We start from the raw sequence: 23,545 nt of genomic DNA, 5'->3' as shown, positions 1-23,545 counted from the left end.
AAAATGCTCATCATGATTTGTACTAACACAATTTAGGCTGCTTACTTACATCATGATTTGTATAAAATCAGCTCTGTATTAAAAAAACATTACATTTCTTGCTAATTTATTCCATTAAATTTTAAAAAGTCATTTATTTCTGCTAACCATGACTTCTTTAGTATTTTATATATACATCTGAAATTGTCCTGGAATTTATTCACATAAAATTTTTATTTCAAAAAAACTTTTTTTTCAACTGCATCTTATTACATTAAATTGATGAAACTGGTCATGTCATTGACCAGAAATTCATTTTTATTATTATTTTTTGTTTGTAATTTTAGATAAACTTATAACCTTATATGAATGAAAATTAACTATAAACTTAAATAATATATGGTTATTATAATTTGTCAAGTAAGTCATTTAGTAATGTAGTTATTTCCTGTTAACTTCAAGCAAATGAGGATGAACAACATTATAGGACAGAGGTGTCCAACCAATGGGTTGCATTCGGCCTACCTATTTATTTTTATTGGCCCCTTGCCCTTCTTAACTGAAAAACTATTTTAAATTGACAATTAGAAGAAATTTTTTTAACCCATATTATTGCTTTAAGATTTTACCCAATACTGCCAAGTGTTTTAGAAGTTTACTTCAGTAGCACTCTATCATCTTCTTTTCTCCTCTAACAACCTCATTGAAGCTTTATTTTTTGACCTTCAAACGGAAATTTGTGATCGTCAGGTAGACTAATTCTACTATTCTAGTTTTCTAAGTAGAGTTTCAGTAAAATGTTAATGAATAATAAATTATAAATTGTTTCATTTTTCCACTGTGGCTTTTTTTCCTAACATGCGACCCAATTTTTTTTTATCTAATGACTGGCGACCCAATTTTTTTTTATCTAATGACTGATTTTATTTCATTTGTGTCTATCCAATACTATTTTTATCATCAGAACAATTTTGTTCAATTAATGTGTGAAATATTTTTCTCGTTGTTTTCTTAAGAGGATTCCAACAAAAACTCTAATTTTAAGCCTATTTTAAATAAATAGCCTAAGGAGTTTGAATTTTAAATGACAATGAAATAGCTCTTTATTAGCTGCCAATTGTTGTAACATTTAAAAAATTTTTTGCTATATATATTTATAAAAAATAGTCTTCTGTTATATTTACTTCTGTTGTATTTCAGCCTCCTGCAGCTTGTTCAAAACATAGGGCTTCAAACTTCTTGAAGAATACAACTGTAAGAACATCATTAGACCTTGCTTTAGACTTACAAGCTTTTCAGAGACGATTAAGTCAGCAACAGGAGGAGATAAATAGACTAAAAGAACTAAAGCGAAGATTAGAAGAATCAAGACTAAAAGGTAGATTACAAAGTAATTAGTAAATAAGTCTAACTATAAAGTGTAATCTCTGTGTGGTCAGTTCTCAATGGGGTTTAACTTTTTTGCCTTTGTCAAAGAATCCTGAGAAACCAAGTAATTTTTCTTTAAGTGATCCTTTTGTTGTTACATCAAAATTTACTGATTAATATCATTTTTTTGTTATCTTGATTATATATTGTTTTTATTTGGCTCAGCATAGCCACTTCCAGTATTGTTCCATTGAACATAACATTGAATTATCTTCATCTCTCACATTATCTTCATTATCTCTTCATTATCTCTATAGAAGACACACTTTCAGTTTTTGACATTTTTTTAAAATTTCTCAAGAAATACTTAAAGGATTATCATGTAACTTTGGAGGTATTTAGTTCATGTAATTTTTCATACTTAGCAATAAAATTTAAAGTTTTCAGAAGTTATGGAACACTACCATAAATTACGAAAGAAAGCAAGTATTTTTGATCACTATGCCTGAAATTCAAGCAATAAGCTTGTAATTTGTATCGATTTCTGAAATTGTTACAACTGCACATAAAATTTTGTAAACCTAGCTTAAATATTTAGAGATATTGACATGATTATGAGAAAACTAATTTTTTTCTGACATTTTTTTGCTAAAACTTTAAAATATTCAATAGAATTAAACTTAATTTTTGAAGCAATTTAAAATTAATTACAAAATAGTTAACTGAAAGAAATTCTGCATAAAATATGAGTTATCTTTTAATTTAAAATATTTTTTCATAATTTTGCAGTGAACTAATGAAAAAGTTTGCTCAAAGGGGTTACGATAAGGGGTTTTCCCCAAATTTAATTTTGTACTATTAAACAAGATTTATTAAAAATGAGACCAACATTGTGGGGAATCATCCCCCGGGTGTTTAAAAATACTCGTTTTCTTTTGTAATTTATTGTCAGTTTCCCAAACCTTTGAAAGTATTAAATCTTAGTGCTATGTATGAAAAATTGCATGAACTAGCATCTCTAAAGTTATAAAATAATCCTTTAAGCATTTCTTGAGAAATTTAAAAAATGTTAAAAACTGAAAATGTCTCTTCCATATTATTGTAGGTAGTGTATAACTTAAGTGGTTGTAAAGTGAAACATAGCTTCATTAGACTTAGACTTAGAGGTTGGGCAGCTCTGACGAGCAGGGCACATCGACCAGAGGTCTATTGTACCCAAACCCTAAAATCATGATTAGCATGAAAGCCCTATGGCTGAAATAAAATTCAGCAAGCACCTTACAGGAACATCTTGCAGTTCCCAGGCATTGACAATATGCTGTCCTAAATGCTCAAATCTTTGAGCAGAATAGACCTCACAATCACAGAGTATGTGTCGTGATGTCTCTTCTTCTAGATGACATCCCCGACAAAGAGAATTTGATTCAATTCCCATAATGTTTAGGTGTCTTCTGAGGATACAGTGACCAGTAAGAAGACCAATGATCTTCCTTATACTGTTTCTGTTAAGCTTTAAGAGCTCCTTTTTACGTACACTAGGACAGTCTCGATTCAGCTCCTTAACTTGTCTTTGACCGTCAGCAGCGCGCCACTGCTCATGGGCGATCTTGCCGTAGAGCTTGAATATGGTTGCCCTAAATGAGGAGGGAGAAATTCCCAGCGCAGGTTCAGGGCCCCAGAAAATTGCATTATAGCCAGCCCGTGCTGCTTCGTCAGCTAGCTCATTTCCACCGATACCCATATGTCCTGGTACCCAATGCAGGGATACCTTGTTATGAGTGGACAGGTCACAGAGGACCGAGAAGCATTCCCACACTAACAAAGAAGTGAATTTACACCTTGACAGTGATAGGAGAGCAGCCTGACTGTCAAAACAGATGCGGATAGTCGTATTTTGATATCCTTTGTCTATGCATAACTTGCAGCACAAGATAATGGCATAGACCTCAGCCTGAAAAACGGTGGCATAATTTCCCAGGGGAAAGTGAAGTTTGGTACCATCATTGGAGCAGTAAATTCCTGCTCCTGATTTGGCACCAATCTTTGAACCATCAGTGTACCATATCAGGCATTTGCCTTTAAGCCACCGAGGAGAATTAAACCATTCATCTCTAGTTGGAAAATGGATCTTGAAGGGCTTGTGAAAAGCGTATCTTAGTGACATATAATCACTAGGCATAATAAAAGAGGATAAATCCTTCACTTGTGAAACAAGATGTCCCCATGACAAGTGTTTGGAATTATCTTTCCATAGGCCAAGGTACATAAGACGCTTTACGCCTGTCTGAGCTTCAACTTCAATGCGTAAGTTCAATGGAAGAAGCCCAAGTAAGCTCTCTAGAGCAGCTGTAGGAGTGGTCCTGAGACAGCCTGACAGGGCTACACAGACCATTCTTTGTAGTCTGTTAAGATTAGACCTTGCAGAGCTCAATCTAGTCCTTGACCACCAGACGATTGCGCCATAAGTGATGATAGGACTAATAATCATTGAGTATATCCAGTAGACTATTTTGGGGGACAGTCCCCATGTTCTACCAATAGCATTTCTACAAGACCAGAAAATTATTCTGGCCCTGTTGGTGCAGTATTCAAGTTGAAGACTCCAATTTAGTTTGGAGTCAAAATAAACCCCGAGAAACTTGACTTTCTCCGTGAGTTCCAATTTATGGTCCAGGTAGTATACATTACCTAGATCAAGTTGCCTTTTCCGTGTGAAGGCTACATAACTTATCTTGGATGGATTGACAGATAAGCCTGATTTAAAACACCATCTAGCTACTTCTAGGAGTGCATTATTCATGATATCAGAGACAGTTTTTCCATGTTTGCCTGTGACAACAATAACACCGTCATCAGCATACCCGATACAGGGAATGCCAAGAGCAATTAACCGAACATAGCTTCATTAGTAATTACTAATTGTTTTTAGTAAAGAACCGGAAAGTAAATCAAAATGTTCATAATTTTAGTCTAAAAAATGTTATATAATTGCCACCCTCAGCAAGTCTTTTTATACAAGTTGTTTAACGACAGAAATTACGTTTCTTTTAACTATTTTTTTTTCTTTTTCAAATATCTATAGTTACAAACCTTTTCAGTTGCATTCACTCAGTAGATTAATTTGGTAGAATTATGCGTGCAAATGTATTAAAAAATTTTTTAACATTCAATTGAACTAACATTTTTAATATGCACTTTAACTAAAAAATTTAAAATCAATACTCTAGTATTTTGGAACCTAATATTTTTATTTGTAGATATTTATCATTTCAAAGCGTTATATAAAGCTTTGTACTTAGTTTAGCAAGAACTGAAAAAGAAAGTGAACATTAGGGTTCACTGTTTATTGCCACCATTCTGAGTCAGTGATTCTTTCCGTATTATTCACTAGTTGTATTAGCGCTGTTTGTCATAACATTAATAATAATTAATCAGTTATTGTACTAAGTGATTTTTTTTTTTTTAACTTAGCAAGCTGTTTTCGCTAAACCAAGTATAGTTCCAAGATAGTTATTTTTAAATTACAGCTATTTTATTTTTACAGGTTTTTTTTTTCATTTCACAAATATAAACATAAAGAGAAATTCATTTCACATAAAGAGTTATGTTAACATATATTCTTTAAAACTAGTGTACATTTTCATCTTATATTAAATTTATATATTTTTTCAAGGTGATTGTGATGTTCCACAATGGATTTCAGAAAATGAAAATTTGCAGTATGCTTTAGCTGGAGTTAGTAAAGGAGTATGTATATTTTTATTATTTACAACTTTACTTTTTATTATGTATACATTTTTTTTTGGTTACAGTGTTTTCATTACAGAAAAAAAATGGAAGAGAATTTCTCACCCTTTCTCAAAAACAGGGTGAGATTTCAAAAAGTTAAGTCAGATTTCTAAAAATTAAAAAAACACGAATAGACTTGGAAAAATTTTTTTTCTTTAATTATAATACATTGTTAACATCTTCTCATTGAATATTTTTGGTGCATCAACATATGGAAAATGTTCTATATCTACTTTTTCATCAGTTATTATATTTATTTGGCTGAAAAATATCCGTATTTGTTTCGTTTTGACCGTTTCTACCGACATTTGTTTAATTTTCATTTGTCCATTACAGAGTAGAAGATGTCGCCTTAACAAGGTATTTGTCCATCTTACATTTATGCACAAAAAATATAAACGTCTTAAATGAAGAAACCTTACCTACGGTAAACACGTGGTTGCAGAGAAATGTGTTCTGAAAGGGGTTCCGTGGTTCGGAGAGGTGGTGTTCTGCTGTTCGCACCGGTTCTAAACGATACTGGTAAATAGGGAAGCAAGATAACAAGGACCGATGTTCAAAATAACGAAAGATCAAGGAAGACAAGTGAAACTGATTTTATTCAAAATGGCAAAAGATGACGATTTTTTTCCAAAATTCGCGCATTTTGAAATTGATTACTGGAGTGCGCGAACTTCTCGCATTAATAATTTTTTATTGCATGAAAAGAAAAGAATATGTGAGATTCTCCCGTTCTCGCTCCGTGGTGAAAACACTGGTTAGTTCATATAAGTTGAAATCTAGAAAACGCAATGATAATTTTCTAATATTTATTTGCATATCTGCCTGTTTATATTTTTATTTACTATTTACAAGAATGTGTGTCAGTGAAATGATGACCGAATTACAATAATAGATGAATATATTTTGACACAGACCTTGATCATGGCCTTGAATAATAATCATGCATGTATATGCTTGTTTTTATACATATTGGTGGTCAAAATCATTCCTGTTGAAGCTTATGAATCGAAGAACTAAAAGCCATTTTCTACCACTTTAAATATAGAAATAAAATCTTTTGCATAATTCGGAACAATAGGCAGTCATGTATTATTTGACATGACGAAAAATTTAAACAAATATGTTTCAATGAATAATTAAAATTTAAATTATTATTTCAAATCTTTTGATCTATCATCTCTTTGTAAACTTATATTGTTAAATAGGGAAGGGAATTACTTTGTTCAATTCAAGAAATTTCTCCCATTAAAAATTACAAAATCTATAAACTAAATAACTCATTTAATTTTATCATCTGTTCTTATTGCAAGAAAATAGATATTGAAAATAGTGTTTTTTTTAATTTATTTATTATTTTTTTTGTTGAATTTTTTCAAATAATTCAAATTGCACTTGTCAATACTGACAAGCTTATTTTAGGGAGTGCTCTTTCTGTTTCAAGTGGTGCCATTTATGGTCCAGAACTCTTCTGCCCCACGCATATGTCATAGTCCGTTTTTCAGGGAGGACACATTCCCTGCACCATCTATCTGCAGATAGTAATTTGGACCTGAATCAGAGCACGATCAATCTTCACTTCAGTTTCCCCAGAGATACTGATTTGTTAAGTGAACTTGGAAGACAAATTTGTCATGCACTAGTCACCATTTTGTACACAAGGAGTCTCAGCCCACGGGGATCGAACTCGAGACCTTTTGGTCATGGACTTGATGCCTTACCAGCCAGGCTATCTGGGGCCCATTCTATCCTGTTTATACCATTAATGACAATAAAGCAATAAAACAAAAACTTATATAAATAATAGTTGCGTAAATAAACTGGCATATCATCTTGTAGCGATATATAAAATAGATTATCCAGCTAAAATATTTTCAAAATAAGTACTTAGAATTGTTTCAGGCTTAAGAATATTTATAAACATATATACCATATATAGAGAGCATTGGATCATTTAGAAGTAAGTGTATAGTGAGAAATTGGTTTGAAATATTCTTTGCTTATATTCAATTTTATTAAGTCTTTAAAAGCTTTTTGTTTAATTTTTCTTAAGAAAGACATTGTTATTTATTTTGTTTCAGATTGTAAAACCCAATTCTGAAGAAAAGAAAATTGAAAAATTGTTAAAGAAAACTTCTAGAGAAATTTATAAGCTACGTAAGAGTCGTAAACAGCAACCAGATGTTACTTCCTTCAGGTGAGAGAAAATTTTTAGTTTTACCAATTAATTCTTCTTTAATTAGAAGAACAAAATTATTTCCCATGATTTCTACAGTGCTGTTTCAGAATTTTCAGCTGTTTGAAATCTAAGCCCAATTTCTTTTTTTTCCCCCTTCACCATGCAATATCAATTCATATTAGCTTAGTAAATATTTTAAAAACAGATCTCTAATTTTTTTAAAAGGATATTTGGAGTAGAAATGGAATAGCATGCACCAAATGTTTAATGCTTAAATTTTCTAAAAAGATATTAAATCTATTTTAGAAAACCCTAATCTGCTTAGCTTATGTTGTTATGTTGCTTATTTAAATTTTTAAATAGTGTATTATATTTAATAAAAATTTAATATTTAATTGAAAATTGTATAAATTTATTTTAAAATTAAGTTATTTAAAACAATGTAAGTTAGCTACAAGTTTTTAATTGTTTGTCCTATTTTCTGCAGGGAAAAAATGGCTTTTTTTACTCGTGTTAATATGACAATACCTTTATTGCCTGCCGAAGTTGGTTCAGATACAAGTCAAATAAAAAGAGAGAACTCACAATTGAGGCCAAGTCAAACTGTGGATGGAAATAGGCAGCAAAGGTTTGAATATGTTGTTGATCCAGAATTTGGTGTTCAAGTTTAAATCTAAATACAGTATTTAATATAAACTTTTTACTGTGCGCAATAATTGACTGCATTTTTTGTAAGTGCCTTGGCACTTACTAAGAAAATTCATATTTTTAATGCTTCATCTTGTTTTATTTCATTTGAACATTAAGTCATATTACTGAGTGCCAACTAGCTACAGAAAACCATCCTGGTTAGCATGTATAGTTATATTTTCGAGTTCTGGCTTGTTGATTTTGAAAATTTATTATCAATTTGCTTAAGTCATTCAAAATCAGGTCCTTTACTATGCCAAATGATTATTGTTTTAATATTGTATTCATTTGCTTTTCGTAGCTTACAGATAGCGACAATCAAAATATCTACCTTGATGTTGTATTGAGAAATCATTCATACTATTAAAAATTAAAATATTTAAGTGAAAAATATATTTTCTTAAAAACTTGTTGAATTTATTGCAAATCTCTGAAACTAATGAAACAACAAAATGCATCTGGTGCTTTTTTACAATATGCCATAAAGTGCTTTGGACTCAAGAAATGTTACATTCTGTGATTTCTGTACCTATACATTACTTGTAGTCTTAAGCTAATGTAATTTATTTTCTGTAGAGAGTGTTATATTTTTGTAGTAGGAGTAAATCTAAGAATTTGACACTTGTTGTGATGACAAAATTTTGACGTAAATTTAGTGACAATTATTTATTACCAACACTATTTATTTCTGCTTGTGCATATCTGTATTTATTTTTGTATGAGTTGTTAAAATTGCTATTGCTACAGTTGTAAAAATAGCACAAACCTTTTTATGTTTCACTAAATCACATACCAAATTTTGTTTCTTTTTATATGCATTTACATGTGTCCGGCTGATTAACAAAAAAGCAAATCTTTATTTTAAGACTTATCCAAGTCTATAGATTCTTTTCTTCCTGTTACTTTCTTTTAGTACGCTGTTACTGTGAAATTTTGTAACCTGCTTTTATATATCATGAATTTTGTGTCACCTAATGTTGTCAGAAAATTTGACCATTTTGTTGTTGAAAGGATTAATTTCGTCGTTAAAATTTGGCAAAAAAAAAATTCAAGGGGGCAAGTTGTCAACATTTTTTGTCAAATATTTAAAAACATAAAAAAAAGCACAATTTTTTTAGAAAAAATAAACAATAAATATTTTTAGGTGACAGTTGAAATTGTTTTTAGAAAAGTCCTGAGAAAAATTATAATTGAAAAAAAGACGATAAATCTCTGATTTAGACTGAAAACTTTATGAACTAAATTAAATTTTTGACTGAAACCATTAAACTTATATGAGATACCTAGTATAAATAAAGTATTTGCTATAAGTTGAGGTGTGAAAACTACTTAATTTTTGTACTCTTAACATGCCATGTCTTGCATGTAATTAATGAACCTCATTTAATTTAACACAACTTTGTTAGATCTCAAGGTGTCTCAACAATAAATTTAATAATATTTATTATCCTGAAAAATAAGACCATTTTATTATTACTTTTTCTAATTTTATTGTTTTAAAATTTTTTCATTTTAAACATGTTTAGGATTTTATTGCAAAGTTTTTAATTATTACATCTTTTGATTCAGCTTTTTCTATTAAGTTTAGAATTGAAGTTGACACCATTTCTAATAGGCTTGTTGTCTCATTTAAATGTTGAAAAACATAATTATCTCATTTAAATGTTTTCATTCAATGTCATTTTTTGTAGCTTCTGCTTTGAAAACGTTTGTTTTTGTCGTTTTTCTGAGCTTATGTTTTTAAATTTGTTGTTTCATTTTGTATAGTACAAAATAACAAGACAATAAGAAATATGAATTGTCATGTCTCTCAGGTTTCGCATGTGAGATTCATTTGACTGTCGTAAACAAAGAGGTGAAGCAAGTAGGAAAGGTGTTTTTATTTTCAGAAATAACGTTTTTTATTACAAGTGTTTTGATACATAGAATGAAGTGTTTTGTACTGAAAAGACTTATACTCTAAATGTTTTTTTTTGACTGTTAATTGGCAATGAAAACATAATTTATTTTGGCTGAAAATACTATAAATGAGTATTTCTTTTTTAAAAAAATTAATAATGGCTGTTTTTCAGTCATCTCAAATGAACTTAATAGTTCATTAGTTTTGTTGGTTAATGTTTCATTAGTTTTGTTTAGTTGGTGAGTGTTTAGTTTTGTTGTGATTTATAATAAATTCATAATGAAGCAAGATTTAAAACTTGAGTTTTAACTTTGACAACTTAATTATGTTAAAAAATTGACTTAATAATAGTTTACTATAAAATTTATTTATTTATTTGTGTAATTGCCCCTTGCTAAACCAGTATGTCCATTCTTAGCATAATTTAAATTTAAAAAAAAAAAAATTATAATGTAAAGATATCTATTAAGAGGTTAAGCCACTTTTTCCACTGTAAAAATAAACATATTTTAGAAAGAAAATTTCAGCAAGACTGTACAATTTTTCCAATTTCTTTAAAAAAAAAAAAGTCTCTTGTATTATACAATCAATGAACTCTTAAAACTAATTTTTCAAAAGCACCGCAAAACAAATGGCTACTTTACATTTTTTTCTTTTTCTTTAAGGAAGAGTTTTTTTGTAGGGACTGTAGCACTTGCAATTCTTATGTTGAGCTGAAAAACAAATTGCAGTAGAACCTGAATTTAAAGCTGGGTGCTGCTTTTAAAATACTACTTACTACTTTATATATGGCCTAATCATTTTGTGGGATTTTTTGTTGCTACTTTTGCTAAGTCTGTTGCATCTTATTTTTGTTAAATTTCACGATTATATAAAATTATCTTATTTTGTTATACAGTAGGGAACCGATTATCCGGAACGATCGGGGCCATCGCTATTCCGGATAACTGATTTTTCCGGTTTTCTGAATAGCTGCAAAAAGCCGTTTTTTTATTGTTAAACCCAACTAAAAAAGAATTTTTTTTTTGGAAATAATCTTAAAAAGAAGAAAAAACGATGAAGTAATACACTAATGATTATTTCCAAAATGATGGTAAGGTGAATATCTTTCAAAAAAGAAAGAAAAATCCTAAAATCTTATGAGGAAAAAAAATTTTTTTTTTTAAAAAAATGGCGGGAAAATTTATCGAATTTCGTTCCGGTTTTCTGATTTCCGGATAACGGGTTCTGTACTGTATTATTCCAAAGATCTTAGAATTTTCTTTAAAGGAACAATATTAAGCCCTCTTCTGTATTTAGTGTCCAGTATTCACTGTTCTAAAGTGAAACAGGTCTTGAATAGGCTTATTTTAGTTTTTATGCTAATTAATTTTGATTTAAGTTGGTTTCTAAAGCTAAATTTAGTTATGTCTAATAGTCAGACCTGTCTAGATTGCTGTCTCACGCAAAACAAATGTTTAGACAACCTGTTTTGTTTTCCTGGTGATATCTATATCTCCAGCAAAAACCAGTTGTTAAATTCAGAGGTTCTTTTTACCTTTTCCAGACCTTAGTTAAACATTTTTAAGTTATTCTTCTGAGGGTTATAATTTTCTTGGAGGGTTTAAGTTCCAAAATAGCTTCTAGTAGTTTCTATCCGTTTATATTGTATGCAGCTTTAAAGTCAGTGAACAGGTCATGTGATAGTTTGTTAGATCTGACTGATACAACAATGGAGAATGAAAACAGCTTAAGGTTTAGTTTAATATTGTATAAATTTAATTTTCAATTTAAAAAAGTGTAGTTTATTTGAATCTTAAATCAAAATTGTAATTATAACAATTAGAAATATTTCTTTTTCTTTTCATCATGATTCTTTAAAAATGAAAATCTAGCAACATTCTCCAAAAAATGCAAGTTTGAACAAAATTCTGGCAACTTATTGTGTATTTTCGGTCTCTCTTCTCTATGAGCATAATGTAGTGGCTTTAATATATATATACCTTAGCGATAAAATAACTTGAGCTGTTATTGGGCTAACATTCATGAATCTTGTCTCAATAAGTTTTCAGAGAACCATTATTTTCCAATATTTGTTCTGTATAGAATTGTCAGATTCACCTGATATTTAATATTCTTTATTCAGCCAATATCGAAACTATATTAGCCATACATAGTCTCTTACTGACCCCTATATAAGAGCAATAGTGAAAAATCTAGACACCCCTATATTGGTCCTTTGGTGCATGTATAGGACCCATAGTGAGCTAATTTTGAGCCTAACTGGGGCTATGGAAAAATTGCTGCTAGGGTATATGTATACAGTTAAGTCTCAATAATTCGAGGTGGACGGGACCAAGTCTACCTCGATCTTTTGAAAACTTAAGATTTCATAAATGAAAACAATGCAATTGATGAATTTCAGTATTTAATATTAGTACTATCTGCCCAGTTAATTTGTTTTGATTAAGCTTTTTTAATTAACTAATTCAGCATCATAATGAATTGGTGAATGCTTTTCTACTCTTTCATCTGTATAACTTGTAGTTTGCAACATACTATGAGTGTGTCAATTTCTTTTTTGTTAACTCTGTGGCGTAACTACCACTGCGAAAATTAAACATCAATTCACTGGTATCTAAGACATGCTAACTTGATTCAATCACGAGGCACCTTTTGATAGATGAAGGTTGGCATGGTCGTTAACTCCGCCCCCACAACTCTAACCTAAGTAGAATTTTAAAATGTTGATATAATTTTAATATAACTTTTTTCATATCTCTGGTAATTGTGCAGTTTTTATTTTTTGTATTCTTTTTTCATACAGGTTTCTTTTGATATTTACCAATTGATGGATTTTCTTGTTTTTTTTTGTGACTAAAGATTTTCAGTTTCATTCAGAGTGATTTCTTTCATTCTCCAGCGTAATTTTTCTGAGTCATTAATTCATATGTCTCATTCTACTTCTCTGTTATCACAAGACATTTCTTATTTAACTATTCATTATGTTTCTTTTCTATTCTGGTATTTTCTCAACTGCATTAGAGATAATTTAAGATTATGACAAGCATTTGTTACGCCCGTTGGCACGATTTTCTTTTGAGTCTCTTTGTTTTGCAGTTTTTTCTTGTACCTTTTAAAAGTCTTAACTTTTTTCAGTTATTCATTATCAATCCTTTTTGATTTTTGTTCTGTTTTTATTGAAAGATCTAATGTTCTTGTAGCAGGTACTAGAATTATTAAAAATCATAATCCACATTTGCTTTTTCGTAAGTATGTCCCAAAGAGCCTGAATTTCAAGTCCATGAGCTATTGATTAATTTGGCTTTGTGGCATTGAGCAATTTCAACATTATTCTTTATGCTATTATGTTAAAATTCTGTGCTCATACTCATTATATTACTTGAGATTGATCAAGTCCACTATTTAACACTAGTTTAATTGCTTGCTCAAATCTTTGTGAAAATGTGCATGTACTACTTAAAAAGTTGCCTTCTTTATCTCCTCAAATTGCTATTGGACTACCATCAGCATCATACTTATTTATTAAATTCTTATTGTCTTTTATGATCTGTTACATGTGACTGAAAAAGTTGTCCCAAAAATTTATTCCTGATTTTAGATTTTTTTTTGTTGTTAAGAAATTGTAACATCTTAATTTCTAAGTGACTGGATGCTGAAATGCTGTCAATACTCAGAAACAGATAATTTGGTGCTCATTTATAGGATTAAGAGTAAATAAATAAATAAAAATTCAAGATTAGAAATTCAATTAACTTTTATGTTATATGGAATAAGTTTATTATATGTATATTAAATACTCATTTGTGGAAATTTAGAATTATTTCTTTTAAAATTCAATATCATTACTAAAAGTTACGATAAATTGCTAAAGAATGGATTTACCAGGCAATTAGTGAATAAATGGATTCATTTTTACATATTAGTCCTTTTTTAATTATAGAACATCTGCTTTTTTTTTATTCCTTTTAATATCCTTCTTCCTCTCATTACAATACCATAACTGAGGCAGCTTTCTGTACCACCCATATGCTTCTGTGCCTAAAGAATCCCTCCAATTATAAATTTGGAATGATGTATTGAAAATTTAAGATGCTGAGTATTTTTAAAAAGTTAATTAAACACAGTTTTCACATTTAAAACTGAAAGTTGTTGAAAGTTTTTTGTATATTTTTCAATTAAGCATTTAGACCTTTGTTAAGAGTACTAGCAGAAATATTATGATTGCTTAATTTTCTAAAAAGTTAAAGTATTAAATTAGCAATCTTTATTTGAATTGTAGGGTATGTGGATGGTTAGGTCTTAATTTCTAATTAATATTTCCAGAATTTGTTTAAGAATCTCTTATTTTATGTTTCTAAACAGAGATTCTTGTAATTTTTTGTGCAATATTTAAGTTTTTGTTTGTTCTAAAAACTAAAAAAAAGTATCTGATATTGTTCTCACTATTCTATTAGCTTTTCATATCTACCTGAAATTTAAATCTGGACCTAATGTCTAACAGAAAAGCATTACAATAAAATCAAAAATTTAAATAATTAAAGCAGAATCAGTGATTTTAATTTGAACACACTTTCAGACATGCACGCATGCTCCTTTCACAAATATATAATTTATATAAACGTAAATATGGCAAGAATAAAGTAATTAATATAATTGAGTCTTTTCTAAAGGTGTATATCTGTTATTTCTGTCATTGCTACAAATACTCATTTAATTTTTGTTTTGTTCACTGTGTTCAAAGTTAAAATTCATATGTTCACTTTAAATATAAGATTGCTTATACATATGATATACAAAACTTGTAAATAGTATATCTATGAATCATTTAAGAATTAACATGTTAAATGTGCCTTTTAAAAAGCATAAATATGTTTAATATGCCTTTTTAATAACAAATAAAGTATGCCTTTTTGTTTGTATCTAATCTAAATTTTACATATTAGTTAAGAAAGATATTTCCATAAAGAAATGAAACTGGAAAAACTAGAAGAAAAACATGAAGAATCATTTCTTAAGAAAGATATTTCCACTTTTTTTCCCCTTCAGGTTTTTGAATTAAAAACTAAATTTTTGTTGCAGAGACTTTAGATTTATCAGAATTTTCAATGTTTGATTCTACAAAAAAATTTTAATATATAAAATATTTATAATCTAAATATCTTTGTGTTTTTTTAGCTGTTGATTTTAATAATAATTTATAAAACTTATGATGGGTGTGGTATATATGTTAGTTATAAGATACTGCTTATATTTGTCTTCCATTTTTATTAAATTCTCACTTGGTTTTGTTATTCTTGGAATTGTTATTTAAGTAATTGGTGTTTGAACAATTTTCTATTGGATAATATTTTATGAGTAATATTTTTTTCTTTACCACAAAAAACAAATATCTTCACCTATAAATTTAACTCAAGATGTTGAATTCTGGGTGTTTCATTTTTGTCATGATGTACCAGTGTTGTTATGCTATGTTTCATAATTTATATTTTACCTTATTTATTTATTATCGTGAGAGTGCAATAGGAAAATTGTTTTTATGTGCACTTGCAGAAGTCTTATATTTTCATGCAATAATTTTAAAAAAATGGTCTTGAAACAAATGCTGAGTTTTAAGATTAAGTAGGTTGTTAAATTCTTATAAGTTTCCCTGAATTACACCTATTTTAAAGCAAAAAATTTATTTTTCCATTTCGTTTTGCTAAGTGTTTTTAGTTTATTCTAAAATATAAGAAAAACTCTTAGCAATTCGCACATTTGTTTTGACGTCAATGTTTATTTTAAAAAAAACTTTTTTTTTTTTTTTTTTTTTTTTTTTTTTTTTTTTTTTTTTGAATTTTTGCTTGGCACATTTATATACAAATATGTGCGCATATATTTTTGGTGGTTTCAGCTTGCTTGATTTTTCAAGCAAGCTGAAAAGGCTTACTTGAATCTTTTCTTTTTCCTCCTTTTCTTGGTCTAATTTTCTATTATTTTTGAGATAGTCACAAATATATAAGGTTAACATAAAAATAAAATAAGGGTTTAAATGTATTTGCAATTGACTATTCTTTGATTATAGGAGAACTAAGGAATTAATGCTATGTTGAAGTTTACTCTATGTTACTTCAGAATTCAATCATCTTAAATTCTTTAGTTATTAAATTTGCTTTGTTTTAAAATCAATATTATATTGGTTCACATACCTTTTACTCTTTTGAGCGTTTTTAATATCGTCTTGGGTAGACATAAAATTGTATTTTTATTTATTGTTACACTAATGATTAAAATTATTGTCTATTTAAATGTGCAAACATAAAATAAGTTGAATCTATTTCAAATAAAATTATTTTGGAATAATTTTATCAGTAAATAATTTTTTTTTTGGACTTAACTCTTTTAACTTAATTACTAGCTTAAAACTATGTTAGTTTGGCTTCAACAATCATTCTATATTCCTATTTTTATGAATAAACAAAGGTTGATATATTTTTAATGGATATTACAGTTCTGGAAAAAACATGCCAATAAATGCAGTTTAATTCATAATCTTCACAAGCAATTTGCATTTAAAAGATACTAAAGTTTAATATTGAGCAATTTTCTCCAAAATTTTTCATTTATTTTCATATTTCCATTTTATTTTGTTAAATATACTGTTGCTGGCAACATTTCTTTTTAAAATTTGTAATTATTTTGAATTGTACTTTTGGTTCTGTAATTTATTTCAGATTCATTATTAAAAAGATTTGAATATATGCTTTTTCATTATATCTCTATCTCTATAATGTTGACTATTTAAGATAATTTACTGTTGGTTTTTATTTTTAAGTTTTGGTAATTTAATGTTTGATAGAATTCGATTGACTTATCTCTCTTATATAATTAAAAAAAATGTTGATATTTATCTGCAAACATTACTTGATTTGTAAAATTTTTAATAGGATTGCTTTAGCATTTCAATGAAGCAAATGCTGGCAACAATAATTCATTCATTTTACATATTATGATTTGTGAGCAGTCTCTGTATGGAAAATTGAGTTAATCAATTGTATTGTTAGATTCTTGCCCACGTCTTTCATGTAACATTTACAGTTTTAAGGTTATTTCAGATCTAGTCAACAACGTTCTCCATATCAATCATTAGATATCAATCGGATAGTTTGTGTTGCTCTTGAGTGAATTTTAACCTTAGTTTGTTTTTCACCATTTGTTTCTTTATCTTATAAGTTTATTTTATGGCTATTTCTTGTCTTTGTTATAATTCTAAATCTTTTTTACTTGTACTACAGCTGAAGTGCTATGAAGTTAAAGCAAATACATTTAGACTTTTTAAAATGATGTAAAGCTATTTGTGTTCTTGTGCGCTAAATAAGTCTGATTTTATCTTCATTCACTTGTTGCTGTATTTACAAAGTGTTTAAATTTACTCTCTGTTTCAATGACTTTTAATTTTAATTAATTATCAAGAATAGTATATTGTTTCTTATTTTCTTAAAAAGAAATTATCAGCTCTTCGTGATTAATAACAAACTTTTAAAAAATGTTCTGCCACCTTCCCCTTTTTAATTTCATGGAATTGCTTCAAATTGCTGATTGTTAAAAGTAACTTATAAACTCATATTAGTTTCTTTTACTTTTATGCATTGTTTCCAGACATTAAAATTTCATTGAAAATATACCATATTTTTTTAAGACAAAAGTAATATTTTAAAAACTGTGGGAGAAATGAGCTTAGTTTAATGTGTAATTCTTTTTTATACTTTATGGCTAGATCGTCTTGTTTAATATGGTCTTAATCCCTTTATTGACTTATTTAACCTTTTGCTAATCTTTTTCTTTTTAGCTTTTCACTTTCATATTGTTAATTCTCTTTAAATATTTTCAATTGTTTACTCATTAGATGTTTCTAAAATTTTGCAATTATAAGTTGAGCATTTTATCCACTGTAAAAATATTACATTTATTCAATAACTATATTAATTGCTGCAAACAATTTTTTCCTTTGAGAATTTGCTTATTTTAATCAAATAAACTATAAATTTAGAAGATTTGTAAAGACAATATCTTTTTTTAATGTCTTTTAAAGAGAAAATTATTTACACTACTTGCTGTTGAAATTTCTATATTTATATGCATGGCACAATGCATGTGTGGTTATTTAATACTCTGCTAACCGTGCTTTTTACGACTTAAATTTGAATAAAATTACTCCTTTTATTATTTTTTGTATTTATGCTTTTATTCTTATTTTATCACAAATTTCACTGAATTGGTTAGAAATTTCAAACTATTATTTTAATAATTGTCTTGAAATTAGTTGTTTCTTCATAGTTTTAATTGTTGGTTATTATTATTTTTTGAATTATTCGCTTGTAAAATAGAATATTCTATATTTGTTACTCCTAACTTATTTGAAGAATATCATTTTTCATTGGGAAAAAATATTTTTCATAGGTTTGCTTAAATATAAAAAATATATACAAAGTATTTATTGTGTGTGTTCTGCATCTTTGCTGTGATAGGCATACATTGTGCTTTAATGAAGTGTATCTTGCTCATCTTTGGAATTAAATATAGATATTTTCTAAATAATTCTGACTAAATTATCTGTTTGTTCTTTAATCAAATTGATATTTGTGACTGAATTTTATATATAAGGAATGTATTTATTGTTATTTTTGACAAAAATTTAAAGCTAAAATCGATTTTAATATGTTTACATTGTATATATTTAAAATGTACGTCTGTTGTAATAAATTTTTACTGTTTTCTCACAAGTTTTGGGATTTGAATTCACTATATACTATCACATAAGTTAAGATTGTTATAAAGTATGTTCCACAGTTATTGCCCTTTATGCATACTTTCTTAGACAACAAAAACTTTATTGTAATGACGTAAAAAAATACAATTTAGAAAGGTTGGGTCAGATTAATTTTTCCATCCGGATGTTAGAGAAACTTTAATTAAAACATGACAAATCACCAAGTAAGGCAAGCTTAAAACTTTAAAACCCGCTTTATTACCCGAGTCATATATGGGAACGTTGCTTTTAAAAAGTAACGAGTAAGTACTAGTACAAAACAAAAAAAGGTAACGATTTTAAAGTATATTTCAAGAAACTCGAAAATTCAAAGTAACTTAAAATTTCAATAAGAAATGGGAGAAAAGGCAAAAATTTGGAATTTATATGTTTTAAATTTAAAATTTTTTAAAATGCATGAAAATCTTATAAAATTCATTGAAATAATGAACGTTGAAAATATCCAGCAACCAAATCGAAACTCAATGTTTGCATATGAAACAGTTTTAATTTGTGTTAATTTTTACTAAATGTTTAGAACTTTAATTTTTACTTTAAAAAAAATAGTAATAAATTAAACTTTTGATTAAATTTGATGGACACCATCACCTTTGTTTAAAGAAATGAGTAAATAAATTGACATTTGTATTCATATACAGGCAAATCCTCGAAATTCATTCAATTATATTTCGTTTTCACAAACGTTAAAAAAAATTTTTTTAAATAAATTTTTAATTTCAGATATAGATATGTCATATTGAATGCACTCTTAATTGAAAATTGAGTACAAAAGTATTGTTAAATTTAATGATATGAACTAAATGTCTATATGATAAAATCCGAACAAAATTTTTTTTTATGCAAAATAAATAAATCTAGAATTTTTTTATGCATACGACTTATCAATTAAAAATAGCATAATTTTTATATTTAAAACTTAAGTGCCAAAAAATTTAAATCTTGAGCAAAAAATGCTTGGTTTATATAGTAACGGCAAATAAATTGAAAATTATTAAAGAAAACTTCTATGTCCAACATGGTTGGCAAACAATATTGCTTGTCAAACCTAAATTAAATATTCAAATCGAAAACAACAAGATTTTATAATATATTACATTTAAAAAAAGAAAAAAAAAACTATTAAGTCTGCAAAGTACTCTACTCCCATTCTTTATCTCAAACCAAACGTAACTGATTGGCCAAGAGCTTCGTGCATAAAAAGGGAAACAACTGTCGTTTTTTTTTTTTTTTTTTTTTTAATGGGTGTAGCAATAATCAAAAACTGTAAATCACCAATAAAGCATCAAAGATGACTTGAATATGTTACTCAATCAAAACTATTTTCCAAGAGAATAAAACGTTCGCAACTAAAAGAAAGTGATCGATCCCTAGCAACACCTCCTAGAAGTATGAAGGCCTCAGCACGGATCAATTTAGTAGTCCGATGTGACGAAGTTAACTGCGCAGTTGATGAAAAATAAGAAAGATGTCATTACGTTCGGGGTACTAAGCTGCGCAGTGGTTGAAAATACGGCGAATGTCATTACGTTTGGACTACTAAAGGATATTTATGGTAACCCGTGCAGAGGCCTACTCTTTTCTAGGAGGTGTTGTCCCTAGACGCTGGGCTACTAAGGAATATTTTCATGAAGAATAGGAGCGTTTGTGGAAGCAAGCCGCCGAATCTCATATACAGAGTAGTGTTTAGCCAACTGATTATCTATACAAATTAGTAGGAAAATATAAGAAAGATGGTCATTTTGCGGCTTGACATTTTTAATGACGATCATAAACATTAGACTAATATAAGCTTTTAAAAATATTAAAATTTTTTAAGTGAATATTTTTTCCAGCATTTAGTCTGAAAGCAAAGTAGATCTCGATTATTTTAAAGATAATAGTTCTTTTCCTTTAAATAAGTTGTTTATTTGTAAAGTTATTTTCCTTCATCTTTAACACGTTCACGCCGGTTGTTGTGCCTGAAAGCGAGACGGAAAAGAGAAAATACTGGTAGAAGAACTATTTCAATATTAGATAATATTCGGGAGGAGATATAATATTCTCAACAATGACAATTCACTGTAAGGAAATTTATCGCGGCGGAGAAGCAATTCAATATAAAAATTGCATCCGTTAAAAACAATTAGTAGTTATGGATTTTTATTATTACCGGAAAAAAACTAAAAAATGAAATTTATTTGTTACCAGTTTTTACTCCGGTGCGCAGCCCGATGAGACTATCTAGCGTGAGCCACCGGTGGGTCACCCCGGCGTGAACGTGTTAAGTTAAAAATTAGAAGCTGGAAATTTTTAATTTCTTCTTGACCAATAACTTTAACCATCTATTAAAAAATTCAATACTTTAAATTTAAAAATTGAATTATATTGTCTTAAGTAAGTTTTACCAGAACTTTTTTAATTATAAATTACTAAATTTTTTTCTCACAACATTTTGTTTTCGATTGAAACAAAACTGATCAAGCAAGAGGGGTGGTTGTTAGTTTCTATGAACTTACAAGCGGTCATGCTGTGACCTTCGACCTCTTTGCATCACCGTTGTGGTCAAATGTAAAAAAAAAGTTGTGAAAAGAGTGAACAATAAAATCAAATTTCATTACAAATCATAAGTTTTCTCCTAAAAATAAAAATTCAGAACAAAATTAACAATGATTTCTATTTTTTTTTCCACAATTTTTTTGAGGAGAACATTTTAAAAACAAATTTGGAAAAAATAACGATATCTTCTGACATTATCGCTACAAGTACTTGTACTTTTTCGCAAAAAAGTAATGAAAAAACAATTAAAATTACAAAATTTAAAAAGTAGCGAAGCCAAGTAAAAGTACGTATTTTTTACTTTTACTTTCGTTTTTAGTAACGATAGTAAAAGTTTTGCCATGTATAATGAGGTAACTGAGAGGAAAAAAAGCGACTATCAGAAACTCCCAAGTGTTGTTAGATGATCAAACTAGCTTTGAAGTATGCTATTTCAGCTTCCCAAGATTTATCAGAATTTGATAACTCTTTTTTTCCTACTTACATATCCATTTGCAAATCTTAATCTGTGACTTCATTTTTGACAAGAATTTAAAACTATTATTACGTGACAGAAAACCCTGCAATTTTATTTTTTTTAAAAAGCTGGCTTTTTTATATTTGATATTTATATTTCTTATATTAATTTTAAATGTCTATTCATGTATTATATTTATATTAAATTTATGTAAATTTACTTTGTATTTTTATATTAATCTTAAAACCTGAGAATTTTCAGGAATTTTGTAAGTAGTGGTTTCAAGTATTGAAATAAATCTTAATTTTAAACTCATTATATAAGAAACAGGCAAGGTTGGGTACTTGATATTTTTTGATTTTGTAGAAATTTTCAAAATATGTTTTTTATCTTAAACTATTAGACGCATGTATTTTTTTAGTATTTTTTATTTAATTTTTTATTTTTGCGAAAGAAAGCTTTTTATCGAAGTTTTATGGTGCAAGAACTGCAGGCCCTCTGCAATTTTGAAAAACACATCACTTGCCAAGTGGCATTATTTTTTGCGAAATGAGTAAATCACGCCACTGATCGTTAATGTATGTTCGACTGCGTTTGCACTAACTATTAAGAAATAAATACTTTTAGTGGACTTTAGTACGGAAGGTCAAAGTTCTTCGAAAAAATCTTTTCCTGGAATTTGACGGTCAAAATGTACCTACAGTGAACCACATAATTGTTTAGCTCTACGAATTGTTCATCAATGAGTAGTACCTAAAAAATAAGCATGAGGTGTGTACTACTGTGCAATTGAAATTGGCAGCATTTCCACCAAATCGAACACTTATGAATCCGTTATATTTTGATTTTGAGCATCACGACTTATAAATAGTTAAAATGTATGAATAAAGGACTTTATAAACACAAAATACTTTAAAATATTGGTGAAATTAAAAATGTTGGAGAAATTTTTACTCTGCTTTTTTACTATCAGTGGGAAAAAAGCTGCAAAAAGATTCTGTAAAAATTCAGATTTTGCTGAAAAGCAAAATCTATTCCAAGTTAAAACTGCTAACAGATAATTTAAAAAGATTCTATAAAAATACAAATTTTCCTGAAAAGCAAAATCTATTCCAAGTTAAATTGCAAATAGATAATCTAATAAGATTTGGTAAAAATACACATTTTGCTGAAAAGCAAAATCCATTCCAAGTTAAACTTCAAATACAAATGAGCAGTTGACCACTTATTACGTACGGCAATTTGATGGTCTATTTAGACGGTTATTATAGAAAAGGGTAATTTATTGCTTGATTTATTGTGTTAGGAAAGTGATTTATCTTTAAAACTGAACAACGGAAGCATTTCCACTGAACTGTTTGTGAATGTTTAATGTTTGTGAATGCATAAAAATAAAGGCAATTTATTTTATGAATAAGTTTTATTAACGGGTATATAGATATATAAAGTGGATACAAGATATAAAATCCACATAAGGTAATCTTCAAAAATAATGCTCTGTATTGTTCAAAACTCTAAATATAGCCTTTGTTATTAAACATATTTTGTTTTTACGATGTGTCAACTCAAATAATCTTTAGATTTTAAAAATATTAAATAAAATTTTTGCAAAGTAAAAAGTCAAAATACAAGTTTTCCAACCTAAAAGATCTTAGCATAAATTTTATCTTTTGAAAAATCTAAATATTATCTTGCAATGTAACTAATATAAATATAATCATTGCATTCTAACAAACTAAATTTTTTTACTTTATATTAACCCTAGCCTTTAAACCCAACATTAATACTTTGCAGTCTCGAGTTTCTGCTGCAATTTGAAGAATTGTTTACAATTTCTTT

General features: G+C 28.2%; 1 protein-coding gene across 1 annotated transcript in view; it reads left to right on the top strand.

The window, feature by feature from the left end:
* The window catches only part of kibra (WW and C2 domain containing protein kibra), a 48,761-nt gene extending 38,803 nt beyond the window's left edge, over positions 1–9,958 (top strand). Inside the window, exons 19-22 of the mRNA XM_016055572.5 lie at positions 1,180–1,357; positions 5,021–5,094; positions 7,218–7,333; positions 7,803–9,958. Coding sequence (XP_015911058.1) covers positions 1,180–1,357; positions 5,021–5,094; positions 7,218–7,333; positions 7,803–7,986 — 552 coding nt within the window. The 3' untranslated portion in view covers positions 7,987–9,958. The remainder of the gene's footprint in view (positions 1–1,179; positions 1,358–5,020; positions 5,095–7,217; positions 7,334–7,802) is intronic.
* The last annotated feature ends 13,587 nt before the right edge of the window (positions 9,959–23,545 follow it).

The sequence above is a fragment of the Parasteatoda tepidariorum genome, chromosome 12, assembly GCF_982258835.1.
Source record: "Parasteatoda tepidariorum strain Cologne lab strain chromosome 12, Ptep-v5.0, whole genome shotgun sequence".
Lineage (NCBI taxonomy): Eukaryota > Metazoa > Arthropoda > Arachnida > Araneae > Theridiidae > Parasteatoda > Parasteatoda tepidariorum.
Note: the sequence above shows the minus strand (reverse complement) of the source record. Positions and strands in the feature narration are given on the sequence as shown.